The 20,114-nt window shown below is 36.0% G+C and overlaps 1 protein-coding gene across 1 annotated transcript in view; it reads right to left on the minus strand.

The window, feature by feature from the left end:
• The window catches only part of ADAMTS3 (ADAM metallopeptidase with thrombospondin type 1 motif 3), a 253,456-nt gene that overhangs the window by 213,913 nt on the left and 19,429 nt on the right, over positions 1–20,114 (minus strand). Inside the window, 3 exon segments of the mRNA XM_033106796.1 lie at positions 19,266–19,477; positions 19,480–19,572; positions 19,575–19,670. Coding sequence (XP_032962687.1) covers positions 19,266–19,477; positions 19,480–19,572; positions 19,575–19,670 — 401 coding nt within the window.

A 20,114-nucleotide genomic window follows, 5' to 3' on the forward strand; every position in this document is an offset into this window, starting at 1 on the left:
AGTTTCCTAGAGTAGTTGGCTGCATGGTGCACTGAATGACTGAGCATTCAATTGCATAAAACCAAAGTATTGTAATAATAGCACAAATAGAAGTCAATCATGGTCACTGTATCTTTGTTAACTGAAGAATCTAGTAAGTGGAACAAGATATCTCACTTCATATTTGTAAGCAGAACCTAAAGAAGAACTTTCTATGTGGCAGAACTCTATATAAACGAGATGGAAAATAGTGAGTTTCCCATCCTTAGAAGTCTTTAAGAGAGCAGAGGTTTGAGTGCCCCTCAGAGAAGACGATAAAGGAGCTCTGCATCAGGTGGAGAAAGTGAACTGAAAATTACAGGATTTTCATCAAGGTATTCACTTCATAGGAGACTATTTTCCACAAGTCAGGTCACAGGTTGAGTTGAGTAACTGCAGGATTTCTTATTTTGCAATCTTAGTCATTATTATTATTATTATTATTATTATTATTATTAATCACAAAATCTTAAGGCAAATAATGATAAATAGAAAAAGAAGGAAAGTGACTGTAGTAACAATCATTGCTTTCCTAGGAGCCGGGCTGTGTGAAAGATACATGAATATTTTTGGTAAGGCCTTGGCCTGATAAGCATTCCTTTCCCCACTTCACTGAGACTTCCAAAGGGCTAAATAAGTTGTTTAAAGTCACAAAGCCAGTAGGTCGTGGACCTGGAATTAGAGTCCAAGTTTGTCTGATTCTAAACCAACATGATGCCCACTCCCAACATGAACCACCGCCCTCGACCACTTTATAAATTTTATTTCTGTCACCAGTGGTACTTACATTTTGCCAAATTCAACTCTTCCAAAGTATAATGACTGAATAGTTTGGCCACTGTTCCTCTTCACTTGTGTTTATTAATTGTTCTTACTATAAAACTCCTAATTTAATATTATCTAAAATATTTTATAAAAGTATAACAATTTAAATAATGCTTTTCAAAACTTATCACACTACATAATGTCCTCCTTTGAAAAAGTATTACTGACTCTGGAGTTAGATGTCTCTGCAATTGTAAATCCCTATTTCTTCGACCAGTAAACTAGAATTTTCAGAAATCTTTTATAATTATGGAAGATTTGAACTGGTTTACCAAAGGACTGAGAAACCACAGTGAGTCCAATGACAATTTCTTGACATATTTAGTGTTGTCTAGTATTGCTCAAAAATGCATCAACTCCTTTGAAAACAAATATTCAAAAAAATACCACGTTTAAAATTCCTTGATTTAGAAACAGAGAATTCAAAGTCTGACTACCTTAACAGTACAATTGATTTTTTTACTGCCAATTTTTTGCACTATCACTGTTATAGACTGACAACAGTAAATTAAAATCTCCCTTTTCAATTATATTTCCTGTTAATCTCTCTATATTTCTAAAAGAATTTTAAAAATACAAGTTAATTATCATCATGGCTTCCTTGTCAATGACCCACACTGTGAGAAGCATATTTAGGTAGCTTGGAATAATAGAACCACCATGTGCTTTGTTGCAAACAGACCCACATACCAATATAGTTCTGCCAGCAACTCCACAACCTAACAACAAATTCTGTTACTGGTCCTTGAATCAAAGTATTTAATTAAACATTGATTTTCTCTGCCTTTTCTATGGTTTTCCATGTATATGTATGTATATGTGCATACATATGTGTATATGTATAAATATATATGTATATGCATGTGTATATACTTCCACATACACACACACACATATATAGTTATATAGTATGCATATTATAAAAAATCTAAAGTAAAATGGGATTTAATATCAAAATCAGCTCATTTATTGACAGGGTTATTTTTATTTTGTTTTTTGAGAGTTAAGCTAATCAAATTACTCTTCACGCTCTACTTTTTTACTTTTTACATAGCAGGCCATGATAAACAAAAATCACTGAAATGACATTAGGAATACTACTTGGAGTCTTACGAGTATAAAGAAGTAAGGAATATGAATGTATAGTAAATATAATAAGAGGATGAGGAAAACATTTCAGGTGGAAGAAAATATAGCCCTAGAAAGAGGTTTGCTAGATGGGTCACTCAATTGATCAAACTTGAAAGGTTAAAGGTTTAGAAAATGGGAGAAGTTAAATTTTTTTTAAAATCAAATTTCATAATCCTCTCAGATAAAATTTTGGAAACAAACTCTAGAGAACACTTACTGGAGATCAGCCCCCCTAAACTCCAGAGAAAAAAGCCTCATGACTTCAGAGAAATTATGCTATGAAAAAAAAGAACATAATTAAGGAACAGGAATCCTTGCCCTTCTCTCATCCTGAATGCCCATGCAAGCCTGTCAGTATCAACCACACATTCACTGACTTACCCTCTTTTTCTTTCTCTCTCTCCCTTTCGTATCATATTTGGTCCTATATTCAGTTAAATACTGACCAAGATTACTTAGGATTTCCAGTGTATTCATTATATACATTATGAAGTTCATGAAGTCAAATTCACCCCATTTTCCCCCATTCTTATGGCTGTCACATGTGGCTCTCCAGACAGCCCTACTTTCCTCAAAGGCTCCTCTTCCTACCAATTCATCCCATCCCTGCCATCATCGGTGATTAATATAATATTTACCTCTTCAGTTCTCTGGTATCACAAATATTGTTTCTTCCAGGAAGCCTTCTACCATCCTTCCAGGCAGAAATAATCTCTCCATCATCCAAGCTTTCACATTTTATCTATTCTAGTCTTACAGCATATAAAGCATTCTGCCTTGTACTTTGATTCTACTTTTCCATATCTTATTCCCAGTGCTCTTGGAAGACAAAGGTTACACCTGGCTTCCCTTAGTATTTACCACAGCAATCAGTTCAGCACTTGACATATCCTAGTACTTAAAATTGCTTGAACTTGATCACTATTCCTAGAAGCAAAGATTATTAAATCAAATTAATGACACAGTGTTTGTAGTTGAGAACTTTGAGGCTGGGTTTAGTTTGCAAGACCTCATGATTATGTACAAGGGCATCATATCATTACCTCACTGTGCTTTGTTCTTGTTTTAATTATAATTTACCCAGAAGATATTTAAGATGGCTCAGCAATATTTTCACAGTTCTTAAGGCATTTCTTCAGTATCTTTAAAAATCTCTATTAGAGTTATAATGAAGTCATGGTTGGTATGGCATTGAGAAGAATAGGAATCATTACTTGACAGGCCAACACCAGAAAGAAAAAGTACTTTCCTTCCCCTTTTGTTTTGTTTTCCATGTCTGTTCAAAGAAAGATTTGCAATACACATTATATTTATTTTTCCCCAATACTTAACTCATCTTTAAACTTAATAAAATTTTACTATAGCCAAGTTAGAGAAGATAATAGGAAATAAATCATAATCAAATTGATATAAATCAAATAATAAGCACTAAATAGGCAGTATTCATAAACATGAATAATTTAGATTAACTACAAAATCACTATTAAGGAACATTTTCAAAATTTGAAAACACTTGACTTTTTTTTCACTTCCTACTTTATTCTAAGCTCATGTCTTTCGCTATTTTTTGTATAAGACCAACTTAGTCACACAAGAAAAATACCATCAAACAATTTGGAAAATGCTTGACATGTGTATGATTCTAGGCTTATAAAACTTAGATATGAAATATGAAAATAAACAAGAGTTATGTCAAACCTTTCCCTCCAGATAAGCACAAACTAGCTGCCTATCTGAGAAAGGAGTTGGGGGCTGGGGGCATGTATCCAACAGCCCAGACCTGACATGGGCAGGTACACATAACTAGGTAAATACTAGCAGCTCCCATAGTGCCACATCTTGATCACATTTCAGGGAAGAACCAATGAGGTCTGTCGCAATACTAGTTCTCCCAGACTAATTAACACAGAGGACTCTCACCCATTCTTCATTTTAAAAGGGGCCAATGCCTGATGCTTTTTCCCTTCTAGTTCTAGAAATTAAAAGGTATAGAGGCTTTGAGCTTCTTCTAATCCTGCAGCTAAAATTGTCTCGTGTACATGCCTAGAAGTAAAGCAAGGTTTCAGTCCTTTGTTCCTCAGACCTTCTAAAGTCTCCTAAATCAGCATGTAAACCATGGAGACACAGATCTCCCTTTTGTCCCTTAACAAAATATATGACACCTTCCACTGACATGTCCATGAAAGGAAAAGGTGGGAGGCGACTGGCCTTTAGCAATCAGCTTCTTCTCCTAAAAGCAGATGTTCAAATGTCAACAGATCAGCTCTGAAAACTCACTTGTCTAAATCAATTATAAATAGCTACGGAGTTGTATCTATTTTTAGTATCAAACACTTTATTTACCAGATTGAGCTTATTTACAATCAATCACTGGTCAAATGTTCTCAATCCCAGGCATACTAGCTCATACTACTTTTTAAAATAGAATTTAAAGATCTTCCCAGACAAAAAGAAGCTAAAGGAATTCATTACCACCAAGCCAGTATTACAAGAAATGTTAAATTGACTTTTTAAAGAAGCTGAAGGAGAAAAATAAAAAGACAAAAATTATGAATAATAAAATGGCAATAACTTTGTACCTATCAATAATCACTTTAAATGTAAATGGATTAAATGCTACAATCAAAAGACATAGCATAGCTGAATTGATAAGAAAACAAGACCCATACATACTCGTATGCTGTCTACAAGAGACTCATCTCAGATCAAAAGACACACATAGATGAAAGTAAAGCAATGGAAAAAGATAGTTCATGCAAATGAAAATGAAAAACAAGCTGGGGTAACAATATTTGTATCAGACAAAATAGACTTTAAAACTAAATTTATAATAAGAGACAAAGAAAAAAATTATATAAATTATTATTATAATTTATTATAATTATTATAAAGGGGCCAATCCAACAAGAGTATGTAACCCTAGTAAACATCTATGCATCCCACATAGGACCTACTAAATGTAAAAAGCAAATATTGGCCAACATAAAGGAAGAGATCAAAAGCACTACAATCATTGTAGGGGACTTTAACATCCCATTGACATCCATGGACAGATGTTTCAGACAGAAAATCAACAAGGAAACAGCAGCCTTAAATGACACACTAGACCGGATGGATTTAATTGATATTTTTAGAGCATTCCACCCCAAAGAAACACAGTATACATTTTTCTCAAATGCACATGGGACATTTTCCAAGATAGACCACTTTAGTCCACAAAACAAATCTCAATAAATGCAAGAAGACTGAAATCATATCAAGTGTCCTCTCCAAACATAATGGTATGAAACTAGAAATCAAATTAAAAAAAAAACAAAACCTAAAAACACACAAACACATGGAGGCTAAACAACATGCTATTAAACAATGAATGGATTAACAATGATATCAAGGAAGAAATCAAAAGATACCTTGAGACAAATGAAAATGAAATGAAAATGAAAATACAGTGATGCCAAATCTATGGGATACAGTGACAGCACTCCTAAGAGGGAAATTCATAGCAATACAGGCATACGTCAAGAAACAAGAAAAATCTAAAATAGTGAGTTATTATAAGATTTCTGGTCAAGATGGCAGAGTGCTTACCTCCTCTCATGACCACATCAAAATTACAACTAAACTACAAAACAACCATCACTGGGAACCACCTGAAGTCTAGCTGAACCAAAGCCCGACAAACAACTAAGGACATACAGAAGAAGCTACCTCGAGACTGACAGGAGGGGCAGAGACACAGAACAGGCTGATCTCACTCCTGCATGTGACCATTAAAAATCAGGAAGGAGGGAGACGTCATCAAAATGGCGGCAAGAGGTGAGCCTCTGTAAAGCTCCCCTAGAATTTACAACTAATCGAACAACTATAACTCCACAAAGGACTTCCTGCACAGCAGACAGGCAAGATGAAGAAGCCCACTACTGAATTCACCTAAAGGTGGGCGAATCACGCGAGTGGGGAAGGAGGAATGGGAGAAGTGCGTAGACAGGGCGCGCGGGCGCAGGACGCAGACCTAGCTCAGTGCTCCTGCTCCAAGCTCGCTGCATCCCAGAACTACCACAGCTGTGGGAGAGGGAAGAACTTGGACTGCTAGGGCTCCATTTATGGCCCACAGCTGAGGGGACAGCATATAACACGGCTGAACCCAACGCTCATGGCAGAGACCTCGGAGCAAAGACTGAGGGAAGAAGGCTGAAAACGGTGGTTTAAGCCCTCACTGCTGAGCAGAGAACGGAAGCCTTAGGCACTGAGACTAGCCGCCCCCTCCCGACCCTCTCAGAGCTGACCCCGCCCCCACCAGCCCAATACTAGAAGCAGAACAGTAGCAGTGCCAGATCAAAAGAACAGAATATTTGCTGTTCTGAGAACTGTGGTCAACAGACACAGATAAGCAGCCCAATTAGTTCCGGCAAAGGGGAGGGAGCTGTGGAAACAGGACCAGCTGTCGTGGTGGTCACCACCATTGCTCTAGGCCACCTCTCACAAACAATACCGCCCCTATCCCCACCTATCTGGGCAGATCCCTGCAAGAGTAAACAGAACTGCTGAAACATATGGGCTCTGAATCTGGTGCAGGAAGAGCTTTGGAACTTCAAAAGCTCTCCGCATACCCACAGGGACACTGCACCCTGTGACCCAGGCGAATTATTAACAGAGGAGAAGCCCATCTCCCAGGGAATCCCCCCATTGTGTGAGAAGCTGGAATAGTGCAGAGAAAACATAGCACTACCGTGTGAGAGAGAAAAAAAAGGCTGCAGTCGGAGAGAAAATAAAGCATTCTACCAACAAGCACTGGAAAACAAAAGAAAGACCTCTTCCTATCAACCTGTTGCAGAACACACTCCTGTAGATGTCTAGGAAGAGAAATAATAAATCAGTAATTGCCCTGAATAACCAAGGCAACAAGTCAGCTCAGAAAGAAAGTGAAAAGTCTCCAGAAAAGGAACTTAGAGACATGGAAATATGTGACTTTAATGACAGAGAATTCAAGATTGCAGTTCTGAAAAAACTCAATGAGATGCAAGAAAACACAGAAAGGCAGTTTAATGAACTCAGAAACACAGTCAAAGAACAACATGAGTATTTTACGAAAGAGATTGAAATTTTAAAAAAGAACCAAATAGAATTTCTGGAGATTAAGAACTCAATAGAAGAAATTAAGAATGAAATAGCCAGCTTAGGTAGCAGAGTTGACCAGATGGAGGAAAGAATCAGTGACATCGAAGATAGAAACATGGAAATGACAAGGATGGAAGAAGAAAGAGACTTGAGACAAAAGAAATGAAAGAACTCCACAAGAACTTTCTGACTCCATCAGAAAGAGCAATATAAGAATAATGGGCATACCAGAAGGAGAAGAGAGAAGGGAACAGAGAATATATTCAAACAAACTGTCGATGAGAACTTCCCAATCCTGTGGACACAACTGTATCCTCGAATCCAAGAAGCAAATAGAACACCTAATTACCTCAATCCCAACAGGCCTTCTCCAAGGCACATTGTATTGAAGCTGTTTAAAATCAACGACAAAGAAAGAATCCTGAAGGCAGCCAGGGAAAAGAAGACGGTAACCTACAAAGGAAAGCCCATTAAATTATCATCAGATTTTTCAGCAGAAACTCTACAAGCCAGGAGGGAGTGGAACCAAATATTCAAACTATTGAAAGAGAGAAATTATGAGCCAAGAATAATATATCCAGCAAAGATATCCTTTAGATATGAAGGAGGAATAAAGACCTTTCCAGACATACAGAAGCTGAGGGAATTTTCTAATACATGACCTGCACTACAAGAAATACTAAAGGATGCTATTCGACCACCATCAACAGGGACAATTTGTGGCAACCAAAACATAAAAAGGGGGAGAGTAAAGGCCTGAACCGGACTATGGGAATGGAGAAAGTAAGCGTGCTGAAGAAAATGGAATACTCTAAATATCAAACTTTCTTTTACATAAACTTAAGGGTAACCACTCAAAAAAAATCCAGAACTGAAATATATACTGTAATAAAAGAAAAAACAGAGGGAAACATCATAGAATACCACCACACAGAAATAATAGACAACAACAAAAAGGCAAAGAAACAATGTAGACAAAGCCTTACCAGAAAACTAAAGATAGAATGACAGGAAATCCTCACATATCAAAAATCACCCTAAATGTAAATGGACTGAACTCACCAATAAAAAGGCACAGAGTAACAGATTGCATCAAAAAACTAAACCCAACCATATGCTGTCTCCAAGAGACACATCTCAGCTACAAGGACAAGCATAGACTCAAAGTGAAAGTGTGGAAATTGACACTCCAAGCAAATGGTACCCAGAGAAACTCAGGTGTAGCCATAATGATATCAGATGAAACAGACTTCAGGGTGAAAAAGATAATAAGAGACAAAGATGGACACTTCATAATGGTAAAGGGGACTATACAACAAGAGGACATAACAGTCATCATTATTTATGCCTGCAATCAGGGAGCACCGAAATATACCAAGCAACTACTAACAGAACTAAAGGGAGAAATTGACCAAAGCACAATTATACCAGGGGACTTAAATACATCATTGACAGCTATGGATAGATCATTCAAACAGAAAATAAATAACGAAATAGCAGCCCTAAATGACACATTAGATGAAATGGACATAATTGACATGTATAGAGCACTTCATCCTAAAACATCAGACTATACATTCTTTTCTAGTGTACATGGAACATTCTCAAGGATAAACCATATATTGGGACATAAAATCAGCCTCAGCAAATTTAAGAAGATTGAAATCATACCAAGCATATTCTCTGATCACAAGGTTTTGAAATTGGATATCAACTGCAAAAAGAAAGCAGGAAAAAACACAAATACATGGAGATTAAACAATATACTTTTAAAGAACGAGTGGGTCAAAGAAGAAATTAGAGGAGAGATCAAAAGATACATAGAAACAAATGACAATGAAAATACATCCTACCAAAATTTTGGGATGCAGCGAAAGCAGTTTTAAGAGGGAAATTTATATAATTACAGGCCTATCTCAAGAAACAAGAAAAATCCCAAATAAATAACCTCTTATTACACTTTAAAGAACTAGAAAAAAAAGAACAAGTGAAACCCAAGGTCAGCAGAAGAAAGGAAATAACAAAAATCAGAGCAGAACTAAATGGAATAGAGAATAAAAAGACAATAGAAAAAAATTAATGTGACAAAGAGCTGGTTCTTTGAAAAGATTAACAAAATTGACAAACCCTTGGCTACACTCACTAAGATAAAAACAGAGAAGACACTAATTAACAAAATCAGAAATGAAATAGAGGAAGTTATCACGGACACCACAGAAATACAAAGGATCATCCAAGAATACTATGAAGGACAATATGCCACCAAATTCAATAACCTAGAAGAAACGGACAAGTTCTTAGAAACATATAGCCTTCCAAGGCTGAACCATGAAGAACTGAAAAATCTAAACAGACCGATTACCAGTAACGAAATTGAATCAGTCATCCAAAACCTACCCAAAAGCAAAAGTGCGGGACCAGATGGCTTCACTAGTGAATTCTACCAAACCTTCAAAGAGGATCTAATACCAATCCTACTCAAACTCTTCCAAAAAACTGAAGAAGAGACAGTACTCCCTACCTCGTTTTATGAGGCCAACATTACGCTGATACCAAAACCTGGTAAGGACAACACAAAAAAAGAAAACTACAGACCAATATCTCTGATGAATACAGATGCAAAAATCCTAAACAAAAGTCTAGCAAATCGAATACAACAATGCATTAAAAAGATTATTCATCACGACCAAGTGGGGTTCATCCCCGGGACACAAGGATGGTTCAACATCCGCAAATCCATCAATGTGATACATCACATAAACAAAATAAAGGACAAAAATCATATGATTATGTCAATTGATGCAGAAAAAGCATTTGACAAGATACAACATCCATTTATGACTAAACCCTTAATAAAATAGGTATAGAAGGAAAATACCTTAACATAATAAAGGCCATGTATGACAAGCCCTCTGCTAATCTCATAATTAATGGTGAAAAAAACTGAAGCCCTTTGCTCTACGTTCAGGAACATGACAGGGCTGTCCCCTATCACTTCTGCTTTTCAACATAGTGTTGGAAGTCCTTGCCAGAGCAATCAGGCAAGAGAAAGAAATAAAAGGCATCCAAATTGGGAAAGAAGAAGTTAAATTATCACTCTTTTGCAGATGACATGATGCTATATATAGAAAACCGTAAAGACTCCACCAAAATGCTTTTAGATACAATCAATGAATACAGTAAAGTTGCTGGCTACAAAATCAATGTACAAAAGTCCATTGCATTCCTATATACTAACAATGAAATCTCAGAAAAGAAATACAAAAACAATTTCTTTTGCAATTGCAGCAAAAACAATAAAATACCTAGGAATAAAACTTAACCAAGGATGTGAAGGACCTATATGCTGAAAACTATAAGACATTTTTGAAAGAAATTGAAGAAGACACAAGAAATGGAAAGACATTCCGTGCTCATGGATTGGAAGAATCAACATAGTTAAAATGGCCATATTACCCAAAGCAATATACAGATTTAATGCAATCCCCATCAAAATCCCAAAGACATTTTTTAAAGAAATAGAACAAAAAATCATCAGATTTGTTTGGAACCACAAAAGACCCCGAATAGCCAAAGCAATCTTAAGAAAAAAGAACAATACTGGAGGTATCACACTCCCTGACTTTACCTTGTACTACAGGGCAACAATAATCAAAACAGCATGGTATTGGCAGAAAAACAGACACATAGATCAATGAAATAGAATTGAGAACCCAGAAATAAAACCACATAAATATGGACAGATAATTTTTGACAAAGAAGTTAAAAACATACAATGCAGGAAAGACAGCCTTTTCAATAAATGGTGCTGGGAGAATTGGATAGCTACGTGCAAAAGAATGAAACTGGACTACTATCTGTCACCATGTACCAAAATCAATTCAAAATGGATCAAAGATTTAAACATAAGACATGACACAATAAACTGCATAGAAGAAAACAGAGGTACTAAACTTATGGACCTTGGGTTCAAAGAGCATTTTATGAATTTGACTCCAAAGGCAATGGAAGTAAAAGCTAAAATAAACAAATGGGACTATATGAAACTTAAAAGCTTCTGCACAGCAAAAGAAACCATTGACAAAATAAAGAGGTAACCAACTGAATGGGAGAAGATTTTTGCAAACAGTGCCTCCGATAAGGGGCTAATATCCAAAATATACAAGGAACTCATGCAACTCAACAACAAAAAAACAAACAACCCAATTGAAAAATGGGCAGAGGACTTGAAGAGACATTTCTCCAAAGAGGACATACAAATGGCAAATAGACATATGAAAAAATGCTCATCACTAATCATCAGAGAAATGCAAATAAAAACCACAATGAGATATCACCCCACCCCAGTCAGAATGGCTATCATCAGCAAGACAAATAGTAACAACTGCTGGAGAGACGTGGAGAAAAAGGAACCCTCATACACTGTTGGTGGGAATGCAGACTGCTGCAGCCGTTATGGAAGGCAGGTCTGGAGGTTCCTCAAAAAATTTCAAATAGAATTACCATATGACCCCAGCAATGCCTCTCCTGGGTATCTACCCAAAAATTCTGAAAACATTTATACATAAAGACACATGTGCTCAATGTTCATTGCAGCTTTGTTTATGGTGGCCAAAACATGGAAACAACCAAGCTGTCCTTCGATAGATGAATGATAAAATCGTTGTGGTATATATACACAATGGAATACTATTCGGAGGTAAGAAAAGATGATATAGGAACATTTGTGACAACATGGATGGACCTTGAGAGTATAATGCTAAGTGAAATAGGCCCAGACAGAAAAGCAGAGAACTATATGATTCACTGATATGTGGTATATAAACCAAAAACAACAAAAGAACAAGACAAATAAATGAGAAACAAAAACTCATAGACACAGACAATAGTTTAGTGGTTACCAGAGGGTAAGGGGAGTGGGGGTTGGGAGGTGAGGGTAAGGGGGATCAAATATATGGTGATGAAGGAGAAAAAAAAAAAACTCTCAGCAAAGTGGGAATAGAAGGAACATACCTCAACATAATAAAAGCCATATATGACAAACCCACAGTTAACATCATACTTAATGGGGAAAAGCTAAAAGCATTCTCCTTAAGGTCAGGAACAAGTCAAGGATGTTTACTCACACCACTTTTATTCAGCATAATATTGGAAGTCCTAGCTATAGCAATCAGACAAGAAAAGCATAAATAAATAAAAGTCATCCAAATTTGAAAGGAAGAAGTAAAACTGCCATTATTCACAGATGACATAATACTACATAATGAGAACCCCAAATACTCCACCAAAAAACTGTTAAAACTGGTAAATGAATTCAGTAAACAAGCAGGATACAAAATTAATATTCAGAAAGCAACTGATTTTTATATACCAATACTGAATTATCAGAAAGGGAAATTAAGAAAAAAATCCCATTTATAATTGCATCAAAAAATACAATAGTTAGGAATAAATTTAACCAAGGAGGTAAAAAATTACACTCAGAAAATTGTAAGACATCAAAGAAACTGAAGAAGATACAAATAAATGGAAAAATATACTGTACTCATAGATAGGGAGAATTAATATAGTTAAAATGTCCATACTACCCAAGACAATCTATAGATTCAATTCAATCCCTATGAAAATGCCAATGGCATTTTTCACAGAACTAGAACAAATAATCCTAAAATTTATAGGGAACCATAAAAGACCCCAAATAGTCATGGCAATCCTGAGAAAGAAGAACAAAGTTGGAGCCATCATGCTATCTGATATCAAACTAAAAGGGCATAGTAATCAAAACATCATGGTACTGGTATAAAAACAGACACGTAGATCAATGGAACAGATTAGATCAATGGAACCAGAAATAAACCCACACCTATATGGTCATTTAATCTGTGACAAGGTAAGCAAGAAGATACAAAGGGGTAAAGGTAGTCTATTCAATAAATGGTGTTGGGAAAACTGGACAGATACATGCAAAAAAATGAAACTGGACCATTTATTCTTCTTACTCCATATACAAGAATAAACTCAAAGTGGATTAAAGACTTAAATGTAATACCCAAAATCATAAAACTTGTAGAAGAAAACATAGGCAGTAAACTATCTGGCATTACCTTTAGTAATATTTTTTCTGATATATCTCCTCGGACAAGATAAACAAAAGAAAAATTAAGCATATGGGACTACATCAAACTAAAAAGTTTTTGCACAGCAAAGAAAACCATCAACAAAACAAAAAGACATCCTACTGAATGGGAGAAGATATATGCCAGTGATACATCTGATAAGGGGTTAATATCGAAAATTTATAAATAAATAAATAAAAACAACAACTCATGCAACTCAACACCAAAAAAAAAAAAAATCCAATTTAAAAAATGGGCAGAGGACATGAACAGACACTTCTCCAAAGAGAATATACAGATGGCCAATAGACATACAATAGATGCTCAACATCACTAATCATCAGAGAAATGAAAATGAAAACCACAATGAGATACCATTTCACATTGTCAGAATGGCTATCATCAATAAATCAAAAAACAAGTATCGGCGAGGATGTGGAGGAAAGGGAACCCTCGTGCACTGTTGGTAGGACTGTAAATTGGTGCAGCCACTATGAAAAATAGTTTGAAGTTTCCTCAAGAATTTAAAAATAGCACTACCTTATGACCCAGAAATTCCACTTCTGGGTATTTTGTGAAGAAATCCAAAATACTAATTCAACAAGATACATGAACTCCTATACTCACTGCAGCACTATATACAATAGCAACTGAAATGCCCATTAACAGATGACTGGATAAAGAAGATGGGGCACATATGAGTATATACAATGGAATATTACTCAGCCATAAAAAAGAATAAAATCTTACCATTTGTGATAGCATGGATGGACCTAGAGGGTATTATGCTAAGTAAAAAAGACTGAGAAAGACAAATACCATATGATCTCACTTATATGTAAAATAATAAAGAACAAAATAAATGAACAAACAAACAGAAACAGACTCTACAGAGAACAAACTAATGGTTACCATGTAGGAGGGGTATTGGGGGGCTGAGCGAAAAAGGTGAAGAAGGGATTAACCAGTATAAATTGGTAGTTACAAAATAGTCATGGGGAGTGTAAAGTACAGTATAGGGAAGACAGTCAACAATACTGTAATAACAATGTACAGTGCCCGGTGGGTACTAGCCTTACCGGGGGGATCACTTCATAAATTATATAAATGTCTAACCACTATGCTGTACTCCTGAAACTACTATAAATATTGAATGTCAACAATAATTGAAAAATGAAAACATAATTTTAAAAAGTGCCTCTACAGATCGGCTAACTGAAATAGGCATGACAAGAGACATGTTTTTGAAGGACCAAATCCCAAAGCAAATGTCTTAAGGCAAGGAAGTCTTAAAGCTGTTTTGTTTCTAAGTTAGCAGTAGTCCACAAAGGCTTCATTTCCATGCCCCAAATCTAACAAGGATAATGCCTCTGATATTTAACCAGATGTGAGTATCAGATATTTTAGAAAAGAGGTTGTTTATGGTTCCCAAACTGCTAAACTCAAGTTTCCAAGACCTCCTGCCCTAACAGTGAAAATCCCTGCTCCATACCTCAGGAGGCCTAAGAATGAATGGTCTGGAATGAGAACAAGGCGGGAGGAAGAGAAACTAGGAAGAACATCTCCCACCTGTGTTTTACAGGCCTTTTCTAAGTTATCCATTTTTACATATTATTTTATTAGATAACCCCTAGTGATTTCATTTGTCATATATATTCCAAATGTCATATATATATAAATATATATACACATAAATACATATGTATAGATATAGATATATATAAAAATTCTATCCTAGATAAATTCTCTTGATCATAAAATCAGCCCATGAAAAAAATCACCAAACTGATAACCCAGAAGAGTCATCACCAGTCAATTCTTCTACTCCCAAACAGTTCCTCTGATGACAATCCAGGGGAATGAACAAAGCAAACATTGTTCTAACAAGCCTAGAAAAATCCAGTTTCCTTATGTTATGAAATACATGACATAAAGCCTACTAACCAAACAATCCTTTATTTTGGCAAATTTGTAGACCACAAAATATTATTGTGAGCTGCCACTACTCGCAGCGGAGATTTAATGGTGTTACACAGCAAATGCCAGGGCATTGTGGATAAAGAAATCTATTTTCAACTGGGATTCTCAGCCAGAAGTGTCTTCCCACTAAGAAGAGTGTGAAATGCCTGCCATCACCATGACTCCTGACCACTGGACTCTCATTTCAAAGATGTAGAAGCAGAGAGGTAAAGCATGTCAACACCCTCCAGCCAAAAACCACCAGGAGCACATCTGCAGTTGACAAGCTGGGTTTACTACATGTTGCACAGAGGGAGAATGCACACCAGAAGGAACTATGAACATCTCAGTAATAGTGTTAGTAAGAACGTATTATACAAGATTCAGGCTTTGTTTGGGTATTTGGGGAGGGTCTAGAGAAGCAGGGCTTTGTTCTAGATTGGATGCTGTCAGAAAATGGGGAGAATGCCATGATTAAATATCTCAATAATTCGTACCTATAAGTAGAGTAGATAAGAACAGGAATAAAGCTGTAATTGGTAAAGAAATAAAAGTCACTCATAAATGGTAATCTTGGCAAAAAACAGGAAAGGTCATGCTAGACAGGAATAGATATTGTTCTTGGGACACACTGGGTGAGAATCATTGTCAATTCCTTTGTGCGGAAGACTTTGATGTTGATTTCAGAAACCCACAGAAAAATATTTCAGTTCTCATGCATATCGATGTCTAGATCACATTTTAGACCATGGTTCTGGGTATGTCACTGAATGTATTTTCTGTTCTCGTCAATAATGTTAAAGTACCCTTCCCGTGATCATTTCAAACAGTTACCTGGAATAGGTAGACTACCTGACTGTTTCAGTCAAGTATCTGATGTTGAGTGGGGTAAAAACAGCTAAGAGTTACTGCTTGCTTTTCAAACTCTCATTGGTGAAGAAACAGTTTATTTTCTTCCCAATTGGTCTCACTCATAATTTGTAAAATACAATAAAAACTAATTACTAGAAAATACAATAAAAAAGCAACACATAAACCCCAGGCCCATTTTTATTAGAACACAATATAATAACTGTCAAATTACTATAAAACTTTCTATATATAATCTCACTTTCTGTACTTATCTTGTCATAAACCTGAGTCTGTGGACACACTTTGCATAGCACTGTTTTATTATTAAAGCATTCTATTCAAACAAATTAATTCTGTCTCAGAGCACTGCCCATTTCAAAGTCAATAGCACGCCATAAGTTAGCATAAGAAAAAAAGAAAAGGTAAGTGATTTCACTCAGGGAGAAGGCCTTGTTATGAACCCTCCAACCTTAGTGAAAAATAAATGACTTTGGCTGCTTGCTATGAGCGACAGCTTCAAAGGACACATGGAGAAATCATATCACTGCAATCCCATCTACGCCAGTCTAAAGTTAACTTAATCAAAAGGATTAGATTCCCATCCAGGTAGGGCTTCAATGGCTTCAGTACCAGGAGACTTAATTATAACTTGTTGGACAGAGATTTTCCCATTGGTATTTTAGGCCAGAAGTGGCTATACTTTCTACTTAGACAACTTGGATTTGATTATAAGCCCAGAGCCTCCCAGAGCAATCAATGGCTTTTTGGACCCTGAGGTAAGTACTCAGACATCTATGTTCTTAATATACCTGATTCCCTTTGTAAGGTCAAGATGTTCAAGTTAAATCCCTACATTGGAAGTTAAAGAAACAAAAAGGGTGTAGGAATCAGCCAAATTTACTTACATCAGTTAAAGTGCCTGCTTAATTCCTGCTAAGGGCTTAGCCTGTCCAATACGACTGCAATTTTAAGAACTTGGCCCTAGCTTAATGAAGTAGCTGCTGGTGGTATCCATCCAGTTTGTTGACCTGCTCTGCACACACCCTGTTCTCTTCCTGCCATCATCTTCATTATTCCTCCAAAGCTGCTCTAATCGGGAAACGCTAAAAGAGACTTCCATTTCTGCATACCACATAGTCAGCACGACCTGCTGCAGGCCACACCTGCCCTATTCTTTGATCAAGCTAAAGGCCCGAGCCACTTTTCTCTGGTTTGAAATTGTCCCATTCATAAAATCTCTCCACAAAGTACTCCCCATAATGACAATTTTTTATGTTGACATGATTCTCACACATACACACACACACACAGACATACACATTTTAAAAAATGTTTGACACTTAATTTCTATGGTAAATTTGACATCTTTGAGTTCCATGAGGACAGAAACCGTGATTATTCCTTTCACCGTTTCCTAGCACCTGGAATAGTGCTTGGCCCACAAACTGATTTCTTACAACTACCTTTAAATAAATTAATTAATTAATCAAAGAATTAATGAGTATCTGTAGTGTACACTGGCGGTATAGTGCACACACACTATATCTACATATACACGATGTCAATAGTTAACACCGTATCTTTAAAATGAGAAATTAAACAATCCTAATAATGTCAGTCACACTATATATCTGTTTTTCCTCTTCCTTATAACAACTTGTTATTGCACCAGATTTCTCTATTGATGATTAGATAATTTGACATGTACAGTAAGAAAAATATTGATTGCTAAATTAGTTTTAAAATCACTATGACAATCTATTAAAACAATTTATTTGCCTTTTGTTTTCCTTAAACTGATTTTCCAAGCCATCGTTCCAAGTTTCAAGTCTTAACTGAGGAGAGGAAAAGTATATAATTTTTTTACGCTATAAAACACTTAAATTTTATACTCAATGTTTTCCTTAAAAGTATTATAAAACAGCACCTTTTATATAATTTATTTCCATTTATATCTTAGTAGTATTGAATCAAGCAAGTTCTCTCCGTGATTACTTTAAACTTACTAAGTCTTCCAGAAAGTACTTTCTTTTAATTTTTATTCAATGAATTAATTCAGATCTATTCACTTCTGTGTAGAATGAGAAAAAATTGAGAGATTCCTTACGTCTTCCCCAGAACATGGTCCAACCCCAAATATGAGGGTACAGATCCTAAACTACTGGCATCCAATTTGGAGAGTTGGACCTGCTATACATATTCTATTCCATTTTGTGTGCTGGCTCTTAAAATTCTACAGAACATCATGAGGCAATACAGGACTGAAAAATAAAGCTAAAACAATGAACTCACCAGCATTTGGTAAAATATATGGTATCATAATTCCTTTGAATTGGGCCAATGTGGGCCCTTTAGAAAGGACAACAGCAGAATATTCACAATATTGGAGGAACAGCCAAGGTAGAGTAATCATAAGTAGGAACGTAAGGAATATTTTGAGAACCTTAGAAGCGGTGACAAAACAAAGAGAATAGCTCTGAACTCTCAAGAAACAGCAGCCTGGCAACCATAGAAAGGAAAAACGGTTGCCCTTTTTGAGCAAAGATTTGGAGTCAACTGTGGATGGAAGAGGCATAAACATTGACATACTTTTCAAATAACATCTGGAGATACAAAACAAATAAAAATATTTCACATCTGCAGAGTGTGAAAGAAAGGTTAGTTACCATTGGCTTCAATCACAAAACTGAAGAGCAATATATGGGTATTTTACTTGAAAGTAAAGAAAAAAAATGAACCAAAGCCACCATCCAGAGAGAACTACATCTTGTGTTCATAAAGTAATGCTTTTTGAACAAATTCAGACATAAGATCTGCTCATTTCCATTTTAGCATTCTGTGGGGAGGTGAAAGAATGCCTTTCAAAATACTTTCTTTTAGAAGATATCCAAAGTTTCCACATAAGAAGTGAAATACTATCATTTTGGAGGAATCTATGTTTCTTTAGAAAGTTTTCAGAATTTCTTTGAAAGAAATAGGGAAATAAAACTCCCCAATGTAACACAAGTGAAAATATAAGCGAAAAATATTAAAGTACTGGTCTATTGTTTCTTGGAATAATATCTTCATGTCAAAATGAAAGCCAAAGTACACATCTTTGACAGTGAAATGCTTTCTACTTCTTCTTCCTGAGCTTAAAATATAATAATGAGGCATCCTTTCCACCTCTATCGTCCAAACCGTGCTGAAGCCATGCTGCACTCCCAAACACCTGCAAACATACACACAAAAGGGAATGAGTCTTACCAGACCATCGCAGTTGCTAATGGCAACAGAGGTTCCTGGAATGTCCATGATGTCACCAACATAAGCACAGTTAGTCTGCAAAGGCTCTGTTTTCCAGATTCTTTCAGAAGCACTTCCTGGTTGATGATTATTAACAGGGTCAGTTATATTCCCAGGCACTGGAGAAGTCTCATGCCATTCCACAACGGCCCCAGGAGCTAGGAGCTGAGTGTTGGCTTCAGTCGCAGATGAAAATCTCTTCCAAATGCTGTGATGTTAAAGAACAATTGCTCAGAATTGGAGGACACGTCCCTCGTTGACCTCTTTTGTGATTTGCAGAAAGAATATGGGAGAGATAGTGTCCTTCTAGATTTGTGCTGACGGGAGTGACGAGCTCATACTCTCTCTGTCTCTTTATTGATAAATCTGTGGAGTTAAAAACAGAATTGTAGAACCCTGTGCAATAAGAGAACACAGGAGAACATATAACATATGCATAAAGCACCCACCTCACAAGACTGCACCTCAACTTGCATTATAAGTATATTCCTGAATGATCTCATAAGTATTAAATTTTGAGAACTCACATCATTTTTTAAATGCACTTAGGTAACTCTGTGTCCAAAGAACCATTTTTAATTTTCATAAAGTTTATTACAATGTAAATATTCAGATCTCATATATATGTTTGAGAACATGAATATAAGTTTCCATAAACTATATGTGGCTTGCTTATAATCAGGATATGTCCCCAATTAATTTATTATTGCTTAATGGACACCTGCTACAAACTTTTAACAAAGTTGCTATTATGTAGAAGACATTTTGTTTCTCACTTTTACAATTTTTTCGCTATAAGAATCCTAGAAT

The sequence above is a fragment of the Rhinolophus ferrumequinum genome, chromosome 5 (genome assembly GCF_004115265.2).
Source record: "Rhinolophus ferrumequinum isolate MPI-CBG mRhiFer1 chromosome 5, mRhiFer1_v1.p, whole genome shotgun sequence".
NCBI lineage: Eukaryota > Metazoa > Chordata > Mammalia > Chiroptera > Rhinolophidae > Rhinolophus > Rhinolophus ferrumequinum.